This window comes from Schistocerca nitens, chromosome 12 (genome assembly GCF_023898315.1).
Source record: "Schistocerca nitens isolate TAMUIC-IGC-003100 chromosome 12, iqSchNite1.1, whole genome shotgun sequence".
NCBI lineage: Eukaryota > Metazoa > Arthropoda > Insecta > Orthoptera > Acrididae > Schistocerca > Schistocerca nitens.
In genome coordinates this window covers 166,869,779-166,888,162 of record NC_064625.1, presented here as the reverse complement: position 1 = coordinate 166,888,162, position 18,384 = coordinate 166,869,779, and the positions used below count along the sequence as shown (strand labels likewise).

The following is an 18,384-nucleotide window of genomic DNA, read 5'->3' as shown; positions in this document are numbered from 1 at the left end:
TGCTCTACAAGATGGATATATTTTTCTTTTGCAACGCTTCCATTAAGTGCTTATTTACTCAGGTCAAAGTATCTTATATTTTGTGTGCGCAGTGCCCTGCGTTGGTCCATGATGGCTGAGCCATTACTGGTTATCACAATAAAACCAGCATCCCCATCGCCATAGGGGCCACGCCCGATAGCCATGCAGTAACAGCCACGGGTGGGTATCTTTACTGCAGGTTCCCAAGCCTGATTACAGGGTGTCTTTACCACAGGATCCCAAGCCTGATTGTGGGTTTCTTTATGCAGGTTCCCAAGCCTGTCTTCCTCAGTTACTTCATCATTCTGAAAGCATCGTTGATTTGCAAGAGAATGCTTTCAGGAAAACTGTATTGCCGACCAGATGATGTCACTGATGGAGCTGGAATAACACCAATGATAAGTTGTTCTGGAATCCAGCAAGTATCACGTCTTAAGGGCCAATAAAATGAACTTGCAGGACCATGAGGATGCATAAAGCTTATGAAAGCATCTTTCTGTTCGACTGAGATTTCAACGATGTTTCCAATCCACCATTTCTTTTCATAAATGCAAGCAACATACTGCCCAGGCTGAAGATCCATGACTTTAACTACTAGTTCAGCAGCACTAATTTTGGCCAAAAAAGATGTCGCATCATTTGAAACTCTACTGACCTGAATTGTCGTCATATCAATGGGCAAAAAATGGTGGTTTTCTCTTGTGCCAGCTAGAGTGTGCCCTTGCAGGAATCTTTCTTCTTGAGAAGCTTTTTCTTCTTCAACTTCCTCTTTGCTGATGAAAAAGAATTTGATTCCATTGATATTATCATTGCAGAAGTTGAAAAGATCTTTGGGTGTTAGAATCTGGTTTTCATATGGACGTTGCAAACTTGCTCTTGCTGCCAACCGTTTTGTTGTGCCTCCAATGCCATCACAAGGCGACTTTCCATGGCTTGTTCCAAAGAAATTCCATTCTGCTGTTATTTCAAAATCTTCTTTGTGATAGCATAAGTTGAGAAAATTCTTGAAATTCTTATATTGTGCAGCTGAACCATCACTGAAGTAGTGGATGTGGCTTATTTTGGAAAATTGCATCTTCAGGTAATTGATTACTTTTCCAATGTAAACATGGACAGTAATCGTATCGTGTCGAAGGCAGTCACTAATAACACAAAGATTCACACATTGCACCTCTTCGTTTTCACAGTAGTAGACTACAAATGGATGAACTGTTGCTTGACTGTTTTCCCAGTGAAAGCCTTGCACTGCATCTTGAACAATAAATGAATAGTTTTCAGCAAAATCCATTAGTATTATGAATTCGCCTTCTTTCAAATCAGTTTTGAGAGCTTTCAGGTGCTGGCTTTGATGCTTGGCAATGTAGTGATGACAAGACAGGTTCCAAATTTTTGCTGCAATATCTTCAACATACTCTTCTGTTGAAAGCTGCTTTGTTTCTAAAGTATCCCTGTCGGTATGAATCCATTGTTTGTACTCAATCGGTTCTTCAGGGTCATTATCTTCAAAATATGTTGCAATAACTGCTTCTACACCTTCTGGACCAGGGCAGTTTTCACAACGATGAAGCATACAATCCTTGTTTTCCAAGCTGCAAACAGCTTTGCTAAGAATTTCCTTGTAGTCTTCATTGATTGATGCACCAGTGAGCATAAGCTTGACATTTTGGTGTATTGTACAGACACAAACTGAGTGCATTCCAGCAGAGCCAACTGTAACACACCATTTTGGTCTAAGCTCGCAAAACTTTGAGAAGCCAATTTCTGGTCCATTTTGCTTCTGATAAGACACGTACATTTCCTTCAAATTGCAAAGCAACAACCGCTTTTGCTTGTACACCTTTGTTCCTGAAATTCTCACAGGCACACAGTCTTTCTTCCCTGGACAAAGTCTGCTGAATTCGTCATCTTGAAAAAAGTCATGTACTTTCTGGACAACTTCATCTGAAAGCTTCCTTCCTTGCCGATTTGCTGGAAAAGCTAGAACACCTTGCTCATTCTTCAGTTTTCTCGCTTGCTTTACCATTCTTTCTGATACATTAAATGCTGTTGTCGTATCTTTAATTGTCCAGCTTCTTGGAACCAAGGTCAATATTTGAACTTTTGTCCTACGATTTGACACTTTACATTTTTCTTTCAACTCTTCTATAAGATTATCAAGATCTGCACAATTACTGCATGGGCGACTTTTACTTGAACTTGGCTGTTCATCGTAATTGATTCCTACAGCAGCAGCAATTTGATTCCCAATTAAACTTTGTGCATCCAAGATCTTTCTTTTTGCATAGCTTGGCTTATCTCTTTTACTTAGTTGTCTTCTTTTCAATGGTGAAGCACCAATAAATGATAAACTTTTGTTGATGGCTGGTTCAGTTTCATCCGTTGTGAAATCTTGTTCAGATTGGGTTGATAGTGATGATGAATCTTCTAGCTTTTGGTTCAGTGCCGACATGCAGCGAGGGCAAAGCTTCTGACCAGGTTTTATATCAATCACTTCTTTTTTCTTTAACAGGCAAAGTTTGGCAGCTGTTTCATTATCAAGCAGTCTAAGTCCAGCTTTTACATTGTGATTCCTCTTCTTGAATGGATTGCAACATTTCTTTTGCATCGCTTGATATTCATGTAGGAAGAGGGCTTCATGGTGGAAGCAAATGATGGAATTTTCGTCAAGTTTGGCTTCTGAACGCGAAACAAGCAATTTCTGGTCACATTCTGTGAAATCACTAAACGCTTTGAATCCAGTCTTCTTAGCATAGAAGATAACATGGCACTTTGATGCAGCAGCATCTTTTCCAATTGAACAGGGGGCCAACGATTCTTCTTCTTCATTAACTTCTGACATCTCTCACTGGCCAATCACTGAATAAAACACGAATGAAATATCCAATTATATCAGTAATTCTAAGCGACTATTAAGATTCAAATTCCTAGAAATGAAGAAAAATTAGTGCATCGCGCATACAAAATATAACAACTTTGATGTGAGTTAATGAGTACTTAATGGTCGCGTTGCAAAAAAAACAAATGTCAGTCTTGTAGAGCAAGATTTTCTCTTTTAGGTGATACTATTCACAAGCAGATTCAGGCCAACTATTTTTTAGTAATTGGCTTGAAACTTTGGTAAATTTTACCGTTTGTGCTGACACTGCCTAATTTGAAGAGATACTGCAGGGCGACCATATGGCCTGGATCATTGCAAATCCGGCTGCATTATGTCTAGCACAAGCATGAAGCTTGGCCAAAAGTTCAAGTCCATATCTTCAACTGCAAGGAAATCATTGCAGTCTTAATATTGGTCAAAATTTGTCGCGTTGTGTCACGACAAATTTTGAAGTATACTTTGAGTCGAGTTATTTGACCGGGGTTTGCATGAGTAATGTTATAAATAATTTCGTTGGAATCAGCAAAAAAAACTGTACAGGGTCGCATCTTACTAACCATTCTTATGAATTAGTTTCGATTTTATTAGACTCCAAATATGACATTTTTTTTATGTTGCATGCACACGGACTAAGTACACTTCAGACAAGGGGGTCTAGATCAGCAGCTATTGCAGCTAGAGGCCTGAAATCTTGGGAAACTTACTTCAACACTTGACTAAAGCTACAGTTAAAATTTGACGAAAATTGGAGACCATGATGGTGGGAACTTTTTTCAGTTTTAGACCACTTGGTGTGGAATGACCCAGTAGTGAGTTTCTTTTCCTATGTATGCGCAATATGTTACATTTATTTCCGTTCAGGGTCAACTGCCAGAACCTGCACCATTCATCAATTCTCTGCAGGTCGTCCTGCAAATTCTAATTACCATCTGACTTTGCTACTTTGGAATAGACAACGGTATTATCCGCCAATAGGGTAATTTCCTAGATAGATTGCCTATCGAAGTCGCTGGGTTGGAACGATACATATCGAATGTGCGATTGTAAATCGATCATGCGATCCTATGGGGCACGCTGTGATCAATTATTTGTGATCGTCACTTTACGTTTCCCGTTGTTCCCGTTGTTGTTGTTGTTGTTGTGGTGGTCTTCAGTCCTGAGACTGGTTTGATGCAGCTCTCCATGCTACTCTATCCTGCGCAAGCTTACTTATCTCCCAGTACTTCTGCAACCTGCATCCACACTGCCCTCCAATCCTAAATTTGTGATCCCTTGATGATACCTCAGAACGTGTCCTACCAACTGATCCCTTCTTCTAGTCAAGTTGTGCCACAAACTTCTCTACTCCCCAATCCTACTCAATACCTCCTCATTAGTGATATGATCTACCCATCTAATCTTCAGCATTCTTCTGTAGCACCACATTTCGAAAGCTTCTATTCTCTTCTTGTCCAAACTAGTTATCGTCCATGTTTCACTTCCATACATGGCTACACTCCATACAAATACTTTCAGAAACGGCTTCCTGACACTTAAATCTATACTCTATGTTAACAAATTTCTCTTCTTCAGAAACGCTTTCCTTGCCATTGCCAGTCTACATTTTATATCCTCTCTACTTCGACCATCATCAGTTATTTTGCTCCCCAAATAGCAAAACTCCTTTACTACTTTAAGGGTCTCATTTACTAATCTAATTCCCTCAGTATCACCCGATTTAATTTGACTACATTCCATTATCCTCGTTTTGCTTTTGTTGATGTTCGTCTTATATCCTCCTTTCAAGACACTGTCCATTCCGTTCAACTGCTCTTCCAAGTCCTTTGCTGTCTCTGAGAGAATTACAATGTCATTGACGAACCTCAAAGTTTTTATTTCCCCTCCATGGAGTTTAATACCTACTCCGAATTTTTCTTTTGTTTCCTTTACTGCTTGTTCAATATACAGATTGAATAACATCGGGGAGAGGCTACAGCCCTGCCTCACTCCCTTCGCAACCACTGCTTGCCTTTCATGTCCCTCGACTCTTGTAACTGCCATCTGGTTTCTGTACAAATTGTAAATAGCCTTTCGCTCCCTGTATTTTACCCCTGCCACCTTCAGAATTTGAAAGAGAGTATTCCAGTCAACATTGTCAAAAGCTTTCTCGAAGTCTACAAATGCTAGAAACGTAGGTTTGCCTTTCTTTGATCTAGCTTCTAAGATAAGTCGCAGGGTCAGTATTGCCTCACGTGTTCCAATATTTTTACGTAATCCAAACTGATCTTCCCCGCGGTCAGCTTCCACCAGTTTTTTCATTCGTCTGTACAGAATTCGCATTAGTATTTTGCAGCTCTGACTTATTAAACTGATTGTTCGGTAATTTCCACATCTGTCAGCACCTGCATTTATTGGGATTGGAATTATTATATTCTTCTTGAAGTCTAAGGGTTTTTCGACTGTCTCGTACATCTTGCTCACCAGATGGTAGAGTTTTGTCAGGACTGGCTCTCCCAAGGCCGTCAGTAGTTCTAATGGAATGTTGTCTACTCCTGGGGCCTTGTTTCGACTCAGTTCTTTCAGTGCTCTGTCAAACTCTTTACGCAGTATCGTATCTCCCATTTTGTTGTGGGCTGACAAGAGCAGCCAGTCCACAATGAAGTAGCCGATAGGGCACGCGTCAAATCACGCCGTCTTGCGTTAAATCTGAAACAGGATATGTGGTAAAAGATATAAAGAAAAGAACGGAGCTTCTCATATACTTATCTTTACTTTCTTCTTGTACATCTCTATGGTGAACACAAGTGAGACTCTCTCCAGATATGGATAACTGCGCCTTGCTAGGTCGTCCGTACTACTGGGCCGAGTTCTAGTCAGTCTCTCGAGACCTGCCATGTGGTGGCGCTCGGTCTGCGATAACACAGTGGCGACACGCGGGTCCGACATGTACTAGAGGACCGCGGCCGATTTAAGCTACCACCTAGCAAGTGTGGTGTCTGACGGTGACACCACACATTTCATCTACATCCTCTTCCATTTCCGTAATATTGTGTTCAAGTACATCGCCCTTGTATAGACCCTCTATATACTCCTTCCACCTTACTGCTTTCCCTTCATTGCTTAGAACTGGGTTTCCATCTGAGCTTTTGATATTCATACAAGTGGTTTTCTTTTCTCCAAAGGTCTTTTTAATTTTCCTGTAGGCAGTATCTATCTTACCCCTAGTGAGATAAGCCTCTACATCCTTACATTTGTCCTCTAGCCATCTCTGCTTAGCCATATTGCACTTCCTGTCGGTCTCATTTTTGAAACGTTTCATTACTCTACATTAATTATTTTTTTGTGTTTCAGCTTTAATTACGTCAGTGCATTTTCTATAGCTTGAGGTACCTATGTACTACATTGCAACACTGTTCGACACAAATCTCGAATTACATATCACATTTATAGGATCAATAGTTCAGTGAAACACAAATATGATTAAGCCGGGATAGAACAAATATAAATGAAATAATATATTGGGCGCGTTAGTGCCACAAGATGAATGTCATCAACCTCTCTATGCTGCTGACAACGCTTTCCAAAACACAGAAACTGTCATCAAACATCGCTGCATAAATATCTGCACCTATTAAAAAATACTAATAACATGTGACATATTATTTATGTAACCTAATGAACAATTCTGGCAAACATCGTATTTGATGAATAGTGTACATACACTAATGAAATAATAAGGTAGGTATAACCACAAACACTGAAATCGTTTGCACGCTATTTACATTTTATTTTTATATAATACGCTGAAGTGCCAAAGAAACTGGTATACGCATGCACATTCAAATACAGACATATATAAACAGGCAGAATACGGCACTGTGATCGGCAACACCTATATACGTACGACCATTCCACAAGTGCACCGTGAATATCAGAAATCCGGTAAAACATCAAATCTCCGACATTGGTCTTGCCGGAAAAAGATACATGATCGACGACGATTGAAGAGAAACGTTCAACGTGACAAAAGTTCAACCCTTCCACAAATTGCTGTAGATATCAATGCTGGGCCGTCAACAAGCGTCAGCGTGCAAACTATTCAAAGAAACATCACCGATATGGTGATTCAGAGCCAAAGGACCACTTGTGTGCCCTCGATGACTGAATGACACAAAGACTTACGCCTCGCCTGTGCGTGTCAACACTGACATTGCACTGTTGATGACTGGAAACGAGTTGCCCAGTCAGAGGAGTCTCATATGTAATTATATAGAGCGGATGGATGTGCACGGGAATGGAGAGAACCTATAGAATTCGTGGATCCCGGATGGAGGCTCTGTAACAGTGTGGGGCCTGTGAAGTTGAAATAATATGGGACACCTGATACGTCTTGATACGACCCTGACAGATGACACATACGTAGGCATCCTGTCTGATCACCTACATCCGTTCATCTCTATTGTGCATTCCGAAGAACTTGGGCAATTCCAGCAGGACATGCCACACCCCACACAGTGACTCTAGGAACGCTATTCTGAGTTTAAACACTTCTGCTGCCCACCCAGACATGAACAATGTTGCGAATATCTAGGAAGCAACGTGCTGTTCAGAAGGGATACCCACCCCCTAATACTCTTATTGATTTACGGACAGTCTTACAGGATACAAGATGCCACTTCTCTCTACTCTGTATTACAAATTCAGACATTAGACAAATCCACGCCACGTCATGTTATAGTACATCTGCATGCTTGCGGGTGCTCTACACACTGTTCGGCAGGTGTTCAAGATTCTGAGCATCTTCAGTGTATAATATAGAGTACAGCTGCATCCATGACCTCGTCTGAAGTATCTGGAAACAAAACTATAATGACACATTAACCACAAGATGTTACGAGAAGTGGAGCAACCAATTTGAAAGAAGCGTGGCTGAGAGTATTATGTTGTCAGTAAGAAAGCAGTAACTACAATGCGGCTCAAGAAAAATCAATGACTAACGTTGTTGACTAATAATTAGGTATCACAGTAATAACTAATGCATGTATGGTATGCACTCAACCATTATAATTTTTAAAAGTTAGCTACATCAACATCATATAAGTAAGAAGTATTTGATATCTAAAATGTAGTATTTCTTTATATCCTTACAGGAGATTGTTCTTGATACAAGGCTGCAATGTTTATTAGCCCATCGACTGGGATTATAGTGGAAATGACATACCACCAGCAGCATGAAGTCCACAGAGGGGGGGGGGGGGGGGCGCTGGAAGGGGAAGAGGACAAGTTGTTATTCTAGGGGTATGTACTCAGGCTTTATAGTATTTTAAAGATTGTTCATTCAAGTTCATATAAGAACGTAGCATTTTATTTCCAAGGTGTTGTAAATCTTTGTTTTCTCACACCAGGGTGATCGCATTACAAGGTTGCAATTTTTATTTGCCCATCAAGTGGGTTTTTGGTGGACACGACACACCACCAGCAGCATGATGTCCACGATAGCAGGGGGGGGGGGGGGGAGGGGCAGAGGACAAGTTGTTATTCTAGGGGTATGTACTCAGGCTTTATAGAATTTTAAAGATTGTTCGTTCAAGTTCATATAAGAACGTAGCATTTTATTCCCAAGGTGTAGTAAATCTTTGTTTTCTCACAGCAGGGTGATCGCATTACAAGGCTGCAATTATTATTTGCCCATCAAGTGGGCTAATGGTGGAAATGACACACCACCAGCAGCATGATGTCCACGAGAGGGGGTGGGGGGGTGGGAGGGGAAGTGGAAGAGGACAAGTTGTTATTGTACGGGTATGTACTCAGGTTTATAGTATTTTAAAGATTGTTCGTTCAAGTTCATATAAGAACATGGCATTTTATGTCGAAGGTGTAGTAAATCTTTGTTATCTCACAGCAGGGTGATCGCATTACAAGGCTGCGATTTTTATTTGCGCATCAAGTGGGATTTTGGTGGAAATGACACACCACAAAGCAGCATGATGTCCATGAGAGGGGGGGAGGGGGAAAGGGGACGAGGACAAGTTGTTACTCTATGGGTATGTAGTCAGGCTTTATAGTATTATAAGTTTGTTTGTTCAAGTTCATATAAGAACGTAGCATTTTAATTCCATGATGTAGTAAATCTTTGTTTTCTCAAAGCAGGACGATCGCATTACAAGGCTGCAATTTTTATTTGCCCATCAAGTGGGCTTTTGGTGGAAATGACACACCACCAGCAGCATGATGTCCACGAGTAGGGAGCAGTGGGGGGGTGGGGGGGGGGGAAAGGGGAAGAGGAAGATGAAGAGGACAAGTTGTTATTCTACGGGTATGTACCCAGGCTTCATAGTATTTTAAAGATTGTTCGTTCAAGTTCTTATAAGAACGTAGCATTTTATTTCCAAGGTGTAGTTAATCTTTGTTTTCTCACAGCAGGGTGATCGCATTATAAGGCTGCAATTTTTATTTGCCCATGAAGTGGGCTTTTGGTGGAAATGACCCACCACCAGCAGCATGATGTCCACGACAGGGGGGGGGGGGGGGGATGGTAGGGGAAGTGGAAGAGGACAAGTTGTTATTCTACGGGTATGTACTCAGGCTTTATAGTATTTTAAAGATTTTTCGTTCAAGTTCATATAAGAACGAAGCATTTTACTTCCAAGGTGTAGTAAATCTGTTTTCTCACAGCAGGGTGATCGCATTACAAGGCTGCAATTTTTATCTGCCCATCAAGTGGGCTTTTGATGGAAATGACACACCACCAGCAGCATGTTGTCCACGAGAGAAGGGCGGGGGGGGGGGGGGGCAGGGGAAGAGGACAAGTTGTTATTCTAAGGGTATGTACTTAGGCTTTATAGTATTTTAAAGATTGTTCGTTCAAGTTCATATAAGAACATAGCATTTTATTTCCAAGGTGTAGTAAATCTTTGTTTTCTCACAGCAGGATGATCGCATTACAAGGCTGAATTTTTATTTGCCCATCAGGTGGGCTTTTGGTGGAAATGACATACAACCTGCAGCATGATGTCCACGAGAGGGGTGGGAGGGGGGGTGGGAAAGGGAGAGGACAAGTTGTTTTTCTACGGGTATGTACTCAGGCTTTATAGTATTTTAAAGATTGTTCGTTCATGTTCATATAAGAATGTAGCATTTTATTTTGAAGGTGTAGTTTATTTTTGTTTTCTCACAGCAGGGTGATCGCATTACAAGGCTGCAATTTTCATTTGCCCATCAAGTGGGCTTTTGGTGGAAATGACACAACACCAGCAGCATAATATCCACGAGAGGGCGGGGGGGGGGGAGGGGGGGGGGAAGGGGAAGAGGACAAGTTGTTTTTCTATGGGTATGTACTCAGATTTTATAGTATTTTAAAGATTGTTCGTTCAAGTTCTTATAAGAACGTAGCATTTTATTTCCAAGGTGTAGTAAATCTTTGTTTTCTCACAGCAGGGTGATCGCATTACAAGGCTCAATTTTTATTTGCCCATCAAGTGGGCTTTTGGTGGAATTGACACACCACCAGCAGCATGGAGTACACGAGAGTTGGGTGGGGGGGCGGGAGGAAGGGGAAGAGGACAAGTTGTTTTTCTACGGGTATGTACTCAGGCTTTATAGTATTTTAAAGATAGTTGGTTCAAGTTCGTATAAGAATGTAGCATTTTATTTCCAAGGTGTTGTAAATCTTTGTTTTCTCACAGCACGGAGATAGCATTTCAAGGCTCCAATTTTTATTTGCCCATCAAGTGGGCTTTTTGTGGAATGACATACCACCAGCAGCATGACGTCCACGAGAAGGGTGGGGGGTGGGGGGGGGGGGCGAGGGCAAGAGGAAGGGGACAAGATGTTTTTCTACGGGTATGTACTCAGGCTTTATAGTATTTCAAAGATTGTTCATTCAAGTTCATATAAGAACGTAGCATTTTATTTCCAAGGTGTAATAAATCTTTGTTTTCTCACAGCAGGGTGATCGCATTACAAGGCTGCAATTTTTATTTGCCCATCAAGTGGGCTTTTGGTGGAAATGACACACCCCCAGCAGCATGATGTCCACGAGAGGGGGGTGTTGGGGGGGGGGGGGGGGCGAGGGGAAGGTGAAGAGGACAAGTTGTTTTTCTACGGGTATGTACTCAGGCTTTATAGTATTTTGAGGATTGTTCGTTCAAGTTCATATAAGAACGTAGCATTTTATTTCCAAGGTGTAGTAAAGCTTTGTTTTCTCACAGCAGGGTGACCGCAATACAAGGCTGCAATTTTTATTTGCCCATCAAGTGGGCTTTTGGTGGAAATGACACACCACCAGCAGCATGATGTCCACGAGAGGGGGTGTGGCGAGGGGAAGGAGAAGAGGACAAGTTGTTTTTCTACGGGTATGTACTCTGGCTTTATAGTATTTTAAAGATTGTTCGTTCAAGTTCGTATAAGAACGTAGCATTTTATTTCCAAGGTGTATGAAATCTTTGTTTTCTCACAGCAGGGTGATCGCATTACAAGGCTGCAATTTTCATTTGCCCATCAAGTGGGCTTATGGTGGAAATGTCACACCACCAGCAGCATGATGTCCACGAGAGTGGGTGGGCGAGGGGAAGGGGAAGAGGACAAGTTGTCTTTTACGGGTATGTACTCAGGCTTTATAGCATTTTAAAGATTGTTCGTTCAAGTTCGTATAAGAACGTAGCATTTTATTTCCAAGATGTAGTAAATTTTTGTTTTCTCACAGCAGGGTGATCGCATTACAAGGCTGCAATTTTCATTTGCCCATCATGTGGGCTTATGGTGGAAATGACACACCACCAGCAGCATGATGTCCACGAGAGGGAGGGGGAGCGGGGGGAAGGGGAAGAGGACAAGTTGTTTTTCTACGCGTATGTACTCAGGCTTTATAGGTTTTTAAAGATTGCTCTTTCAAGTTCGTATAAGAACGTAGCATTTTATTTCCAAGGTGTAGTAAATCTTTGTTTTCTCACAGCAGGGTGATCGCATTACAAGGCTGCAATTTTCATTTGCCCATCAAGTGGGCTTATGGTGGAAATGAAACACCACCAGCATCATGATGTCCACGAGAGGGGTCGTGGCGGGGGGAAGGGGAAGAGGACAAGTTGTTTTTCTACGGGTATGTACTCAGGCTTTATAGTATTTTAAAGATTGTTCGTTCAAGGTCGTATAAGAACATAGCATTCTATTTCTGAGGTGTAGTAAATTTTTGTTTTTTCACAGCAGGGTAATCGCATGACAAGGCTGCAATTTTCATTTGCCCATCAAGTGGGCTTATGGTGGAAATGACACACCACCAGCAGCATGATGTCCACGAGAGTGGGTGGGGCGAGGGGAAGGGGAAGAGGACAAGTTGTTTTTCTACGCGTATGTACTCAGGCTTTATAGGTTTTTAAAGATTGCTCTTTCAAGTTCGTATAAGAACGTAGCATTTTATTTCCAAGGTGTAGTAAATCTTTGTTTTCTCACAGCAGGGTGATCGCATTACAAGGCTGCAATTTTCATTTGCCCATCAAGTGGGCTTATGGTGGAAATGAAACACCACCAGCATCATGATGTCCACGAGAGGGGTCGTGGCGGGGGGAAGGGGAAGAGGACAAGTTGTTTTTCTACGGGTATGTACTCAGGCTTTATAGTATTTTAAAGATTGTTCGTTCAAGGTCGTATAAGAACATAGCATTCTATTTCTGAGGTGTAGTAAATTTTTGTTTTTTCACAGCAGGGTAATCGCATGACAAGGCTGCAATTTTCATTTGCCCATCAAGTGGGCTTATGGTGGAAATGACACACCACCAGCAGCATGATGTCCACGAGAGTGGGTGGGGCGAGGGGAAGGGGAAGAGGACAAGTTGTTTTTCTACGCGTATGTACTCAGGCTTTATAGGTTTTTAAAGATTGCTCTTTCAAGTTCGTATAAGAACGTAGCATTTTATTTCCAAGGTGTAGTAAATCTTTGTTTTCTCACAGCAGGGTGATCGCATTACAAGGCTGCAATTTTCATTTGCCCATCAAGTGGGCTTATGGTGGAAATGACACACCACCAGCAGCATGATGTCCACGAGAGTGGGTGGGGCGAGGGGAAGGGGAAGAGGACAAGTTGTTTTTCTACGCGTATGTACTCAGGCTTTATAGGTTTTTAAAGATTGCTCTTTCAAGTTCGTATAAGAACGTAGCATTTTATTTCCAAGGTGTAGTAAATCTTTGTTTTCTCACAGCAGGGTGATCGCATTACAAGGCTGCAATTTTCATTTGCCCATCAAGTGGGCTTATGGTGGAAATGAAACACCACCAGCATCATGATGTCCACGAGAGGGGTCGTGGCGGGGGGAAGGGGAAGAGGACAAGTTGTTTTTCTACGGGTATGTACTCAGGCTTTATAGTATTTTAAAGATTGTTCGTTCAAGGTCGTATAAGAACATAGCATTCTATTTCTGAGGTGTAGTAAATTTTTGTTTTTTCACAGCAGGGTAATCGCATGACAAGGCTGCAATTTTCATTTGCCCATCAAGTGGGCTTATGGTGGAAATGACACACCACCAGCAGCATGATGTCCACGAGAGGGTGGGGGAGGGGGGGAAGGGGAAGAGGACAAGTTGTTTTTCTACGGGTATGTACTCAGGCTTTATAGTTTTTTAAAGGTTGTTCGTTCAAGTTCGTATAAGAACGTAGCATTTTATTTCGAAGAAGTAGTTTATTTTTGTTTTCTCACAGCAGGGTGATCGCATTACAAGGCTGCAATTTTCATTTGCCCATCAAGTGGGCTTATGGTGGAAATGACACACCACCAGCAGCATGATGTCCAAGAGCGGGAGGGGGAGCGGGGGGAAGGGGAAGAGGACAAGTTGTTTTTCTACGGGTATGTACTCAGGCTTTATAGTATTTTAAAGATTGTTCGTTCAAGTTCATATAAGAACGTAGCATTTTATTTCCAAGGTGTAATAAAACTTTGTTTCTCAAAGCAGGGTGATCGCATTACAAGGCTGCAATTTTTATCTGCCCATCAAGTGGGCTTTTGGTGGAAATGACACACCACCAGCAGCATGATGTCCACGGGAGGGAGGGGGATGCGGGGGGAAGGGGAAGAGGACAAGTTGTTTTTCTACGGGTATGTACTCAGGCTTTATAGTATTTTGAGGATTGTTCGTTCAAGTTCATATAAGAACGTAGCATTTTATTTCCAAGGTGTAGTAAAGCTTTGTTTTCTCACAGCAGGGTGATCGCTTTACAAGGCTGCAATTTTTATTTGCCCATCAAGTGGGCTTTTGGTGGAAATGACACACCACCAGCAGCATGATGTCCACGAGAGGGGGCGGGGCGAGGGGAAGGAGAAGAGGACAAGTTGTTTTTCTGCGGGTATGTACTCTGGCTTTATAGTATTTTAAAGGTTGTTCGTTAGAATTCGTATAAGAACGTAGCATTTCAATTCCAAGGTGTAGTAAATCTTTGTTTTCTCACAGCAGGGTGATCGCCTTACAAGGCTGCAATTTTTATTTGCCCATCAAGTGGGCTTATGGTGGAAATGACACACCACCAGCAGCATGATGTCCACGAGAGTGGGCGGGCGAGGGGAAGGGGAAGAGGACAAGTTGCTTTTCTACGGGTATGTACTCAGGATTTATAGGTTTTTAAAGATTGTTCGTTCGAGTTCGTATAAGAACGTAGCATTTTATTTCCAAGGTGTAATAAATCTTTGTTTTCTCACAGCAGGGTGATCGCATTACAAGGCTGCAATTTTCATTTGCCCATCAAGTGGGCTTATGGTGGAAATGAAACACCACCAGCATCATGATGTCCACGAGAGGGGTCGGGGCGGGGGGAAGGGGAAGAGGACAAGTTGTTTTTCCACGGGTATGTACTCAGGCTTTATAGTATTTTAAAGATTGTTCGTTCAAGTTCGTATAAGAACATAGCATTCTATTTCTAAGGTGTAGTAAATTTTTGTTTTTTCACAGCAGGTTAATCGCATTACAAGGCTGCAATTTTCATTTGCCCATCAAGTGGGCTTATGGTGGAAATGACACACCACCAGCAGCATGATGTCCAAGAGCGGGAGAGGGAGCGGGGGGAAGGGGAAGAGGACAAGTTGTTTTTCGACGGGTATGTACTCAGGCTTTATAGTATTTTAAAGATTGTACGTTCAAGTTCGTATAAGAACGTAGCATTTTATTTCCAAGGTGTAGTAAATTTTTGTTTTCTCATAGCAGGGTGATCGCATTACAAGGCTGCAATTTTCATTTGCCCATCAAGTGGGCTTATGTTGGAAATGACACACCACCAGCAGCATGATGTCCACGAGAGTGGGTGGGCGAGGGGAAGGGGAAGAGGACAAGTTGTTTTTTACGGGTATGTACTAAGGCTTTATAGTATTTTAAAGATTGTTCGTTCAAGTTCGTATAAGAACGTAGCATTTTATTTCCAAGATGTAGTAAATTTTTGTTTTCTCACAGCAGGGTGATCGCATTACAAGGCTGCAATTTTCATTTGCCCATCAAGTGGGCTTATGGTGGAAATGACACACCACCAGCAGCATGATGTCCACGAGAGTGGGTGGGGCGAGGGGAAGGGGAAGAGGACAAGTTGTTTTTCTACGGGTATGTACTCAGGCTTTATAGTATTTTAAAGATTGTTCGTTCAAGTTCGTATAAGAACGTAGCATTTTATTTCCAAGGTGTAGTAAGTCTTTGTTTTCTCACAGCAGGGTGATCGCATTACAAGGCTGCAATTTTCATTTGCCCATCAAGTGGGCTTTTGTTGGAAATGAAACACCACCAGAATCATGATGTCCACGAGAGGGGTCGGGGCGGGGGGAAGGGGAAGAGGACAAGTTGTTTTTCTACGGGTATGTACTCAGGCTTTATAGTATTTTAAAGATTGTTCGTTCAGGTTCGTTCAAGAACGTAGCATTTTATTTCCAAGGTATGGTAAATCTTTGTTTTCTCACAGCAGGGTGATCGCATTACAAGGCTGCAATTTTCATTTGCCCATCAAGTGGGCTTATGGTGAAAATGACACACCACCAGCAGCATGATGTCCACGAGGGGTGGCGGGGCGGGGGGAAGGGGAAGAGAACAAGTAGTTTTTCTACGGGTTTGTACTCAGGCTTTATAGTATTTTAAAGATTGTTTGTTCAAGTTCGTATAAGAACATAGCATTTTATTTCCAAGGTGAAGTAAATCTTTGTTTTCTCACAGCAGGGTGATCGCATTACAAGGCTGCAATTTTCATTTGCCCATCAAGTGGGCTTATGGTGGAAATGTCACACCACCAGCAGCATGATGTCCACGAGAGTGGGAGGGCGAGGGGAAGGGGAAGAGGACAAGTTGTTTTACTACGGGTATGAACTCAGGCTTTATAGTATTTTAAAGATTGTTCGTGCAAGTTCGTTTTAGAACATAGCATTTTATTTCCAAGGTGTAGTAAATGTATTTTTTTTTCTCACAGCAGGGTGATCGCATTACAAGGCTGCAATTTTCATTTGCCCATCAAGTGGGCTTATGGTGGAAATAAAACACCACCAGCATCATGATGTCCACGAGAGGGGTCGGGGCGTAGGGAAGGGGAAGAGGACAAGTTGTTTTTCTACGGGTATGTACTCAGGCTTTATAGTATTTTAAAGATTGTTCGTTCAAGTTCGTTGAAGAACATAGCATTCTATTTCTAAGGTGTAGTAAATCTTTGTTTTCTCACAGCAGGGTAATCGCATTTCAAGGCTGCAATTTTCATTTGCCCATCAAGTGGGCTTACGGTGGAAATGACACACCACCAGCAGCATGATGTTCACGGGAGGGGGCGGGGCGGGGGAAGGGGAAGAGGACAAGTTGTTTTTCTACGGGTATGTACACAGGCTTTATAGTATTTTAAAGATTGTTCGTTCAAGTTCGTATAAGACGGTAGCATTTTATATCTAAGGTGTAGTAAATCTTTGTTTTCTCACATCAGGGTGATCACATTACAGAGTAGCAATTTTCATTTGCCCATCTAGTGGCCTTATGGTGGAAATGACACACCACCAGCAGCATGATGTCCACGAGGGTGGGCGGGGCGAGGGGTAGGGGAAGAGGACAAGTTGTTTTTCTACGGGTATGTACTCAGGCTTTATAGTATTTTAAAGATTGTTCGTTCAAGTTCGTATAAGAACGTAGCATTTTATTTCCAAGGTGTAGTAAATCTTTGTTTTCTCACAGCAGGGTGATCGCATTACAAGGTAGCAATTTTCATTTGCCCATCAAGTAGGCTTATGGTGGAAATGACACACCACCAGCAGCATGATGTCCACGAGAGTGGGCGTGGCGAGGGGAAGGGGAAGAGGACAAGTTGTTTTTCTACGGGTATGTACTCAGGCTTTATAGTATTTTAAAAATTGTTCGTTCTAGTTCGTATAAGAACGTAGCATTTTATTTCCAAGGTGTAGTAAATCTTTGTTTTCTCACAGCAGGGTTATCGCATTACAAGGCAGCAATTTTGATTTGCACATCAAGCGGGCTTATGGTGGAAATGACACACCACCAGCAGCATGACGTCCACGAGAGGGCGCGGAGCGGGGGGAAGGGTAAGAGGACAAGTTGTTTTTCTACGGGTATGTACTCAGGCTATATAGTTTTTTAAAGATTGTTCGTTCAAGTTCGTATAAGACGGTAGCATTTTATTTCCAAAGTGTAGTAAATCATTGTTTTCTCACAGCAGGGTGATCGCATTACAAGGCTGCAATTTTCATTTGTTCATCAAGTGGGCTTATGGTGGAAATGGCACACCACTAGCAGCATGGTGTCCACGAGAGTGGGCGGGCTGGGGGATGGAGAAGAGGACAAGTTGTTTTTCTACGGGTATGTACTCAGGCTTTATAGTATTTTAAAGATTGTTCGTTCAAGTTCGTATGAGAACGTAGCATTTTATTTCCAAGGTGTAGTAAATTTTTGTTTTCTCATAGCAGGTGATCACATTACAAGGCTGCAATTTTCATTTGCCCATCAAGTGGGCTTATGGTGGAAATGACACACCACCAGCAGCATGATGTCCATGAGAGGGTGCGGGGCGAGGGGAAGGGGAAGAGGACAAGTTGTTTTTCTACGGGTATGTACTCAGGCTTTATAGTATTTTAAAGATTGTTTGTTCAAGTTCGTATAAGAACGTAGCATTTTATTTCCAAGGTGTAGTAAATCTTTGTTTTCTCACAGCAGGGTGATCGCATTACAAGGCAGCAATTTTGATTTGCTCATCAAGTGGGCTTATGTTGGAAATGACACACCACCAGCAGCATGATGTCCAAGGGGGTAGGGGGGGGGGCGAGGGGAAGGGGAAGAGGACAAGTTGTTTTTCTGCGGGTATGTACTCAGGCTTTATAGTATTTTAAAGATTGTTCGTTCAAGTTCGTATAAGAACGTAGTATTTTATTTCCAAGGTGTAGTAAATCTTTGTTTTCTCACAGCAGGGTGATCGCATTACAAGGCTGCAATATTTATTTGCCCATCAAGTGGGCTTATGCTGGAAATGACACACCACCAGCAGCATGATGTCCACGAGAGTTGGCT

The 18,384-nt window shown here is 42.1% G+C and overlaps 1 protein-coding gene across 1 annotated transcript; it reads right to left on the bottom strand.

The window, feature by feature from the left end:
• Positions 1–729: 729 nt before the first annotated feature.
• LOC126214983 (ARL14 effector protein-like) lies at positions 730–2,860 on the bottom strand. The gene is made up of 2 exons (XM_049941614.1): positions 2,146–2,860; positions 730–794 (listed from the first exon to the last, which is right to left on the bottom strand). Exons 1-2 carry the CDS (start codon positions 2,858–2,860, stop codon positions 730–732), a joined length of 780 nt encoding a protein of 259 aa, XP_049797571.1.
• Between the last annotated feature and the right edge of the window lie 15,524 nt (positions 2,861–18,384).

Excerpts from the sequence above, each read along its gene's own strand:
- LOC126214983 (XM_049941614.1), bottom strand. The coding sequence starts at position 2,860 with ATGTCAGAAGTTAATGAAGAAGAAGAATCGTTGGCCCCCTGTTCAATT. Across the intron at positions 795-2,145 it reads AGAAGAGTTGAAAGAAAAAT|CAAAGAGGAAGTTGAAGAAG; the intron begins GTAAAGTGTCAA and ends CTTTTTCATCAG.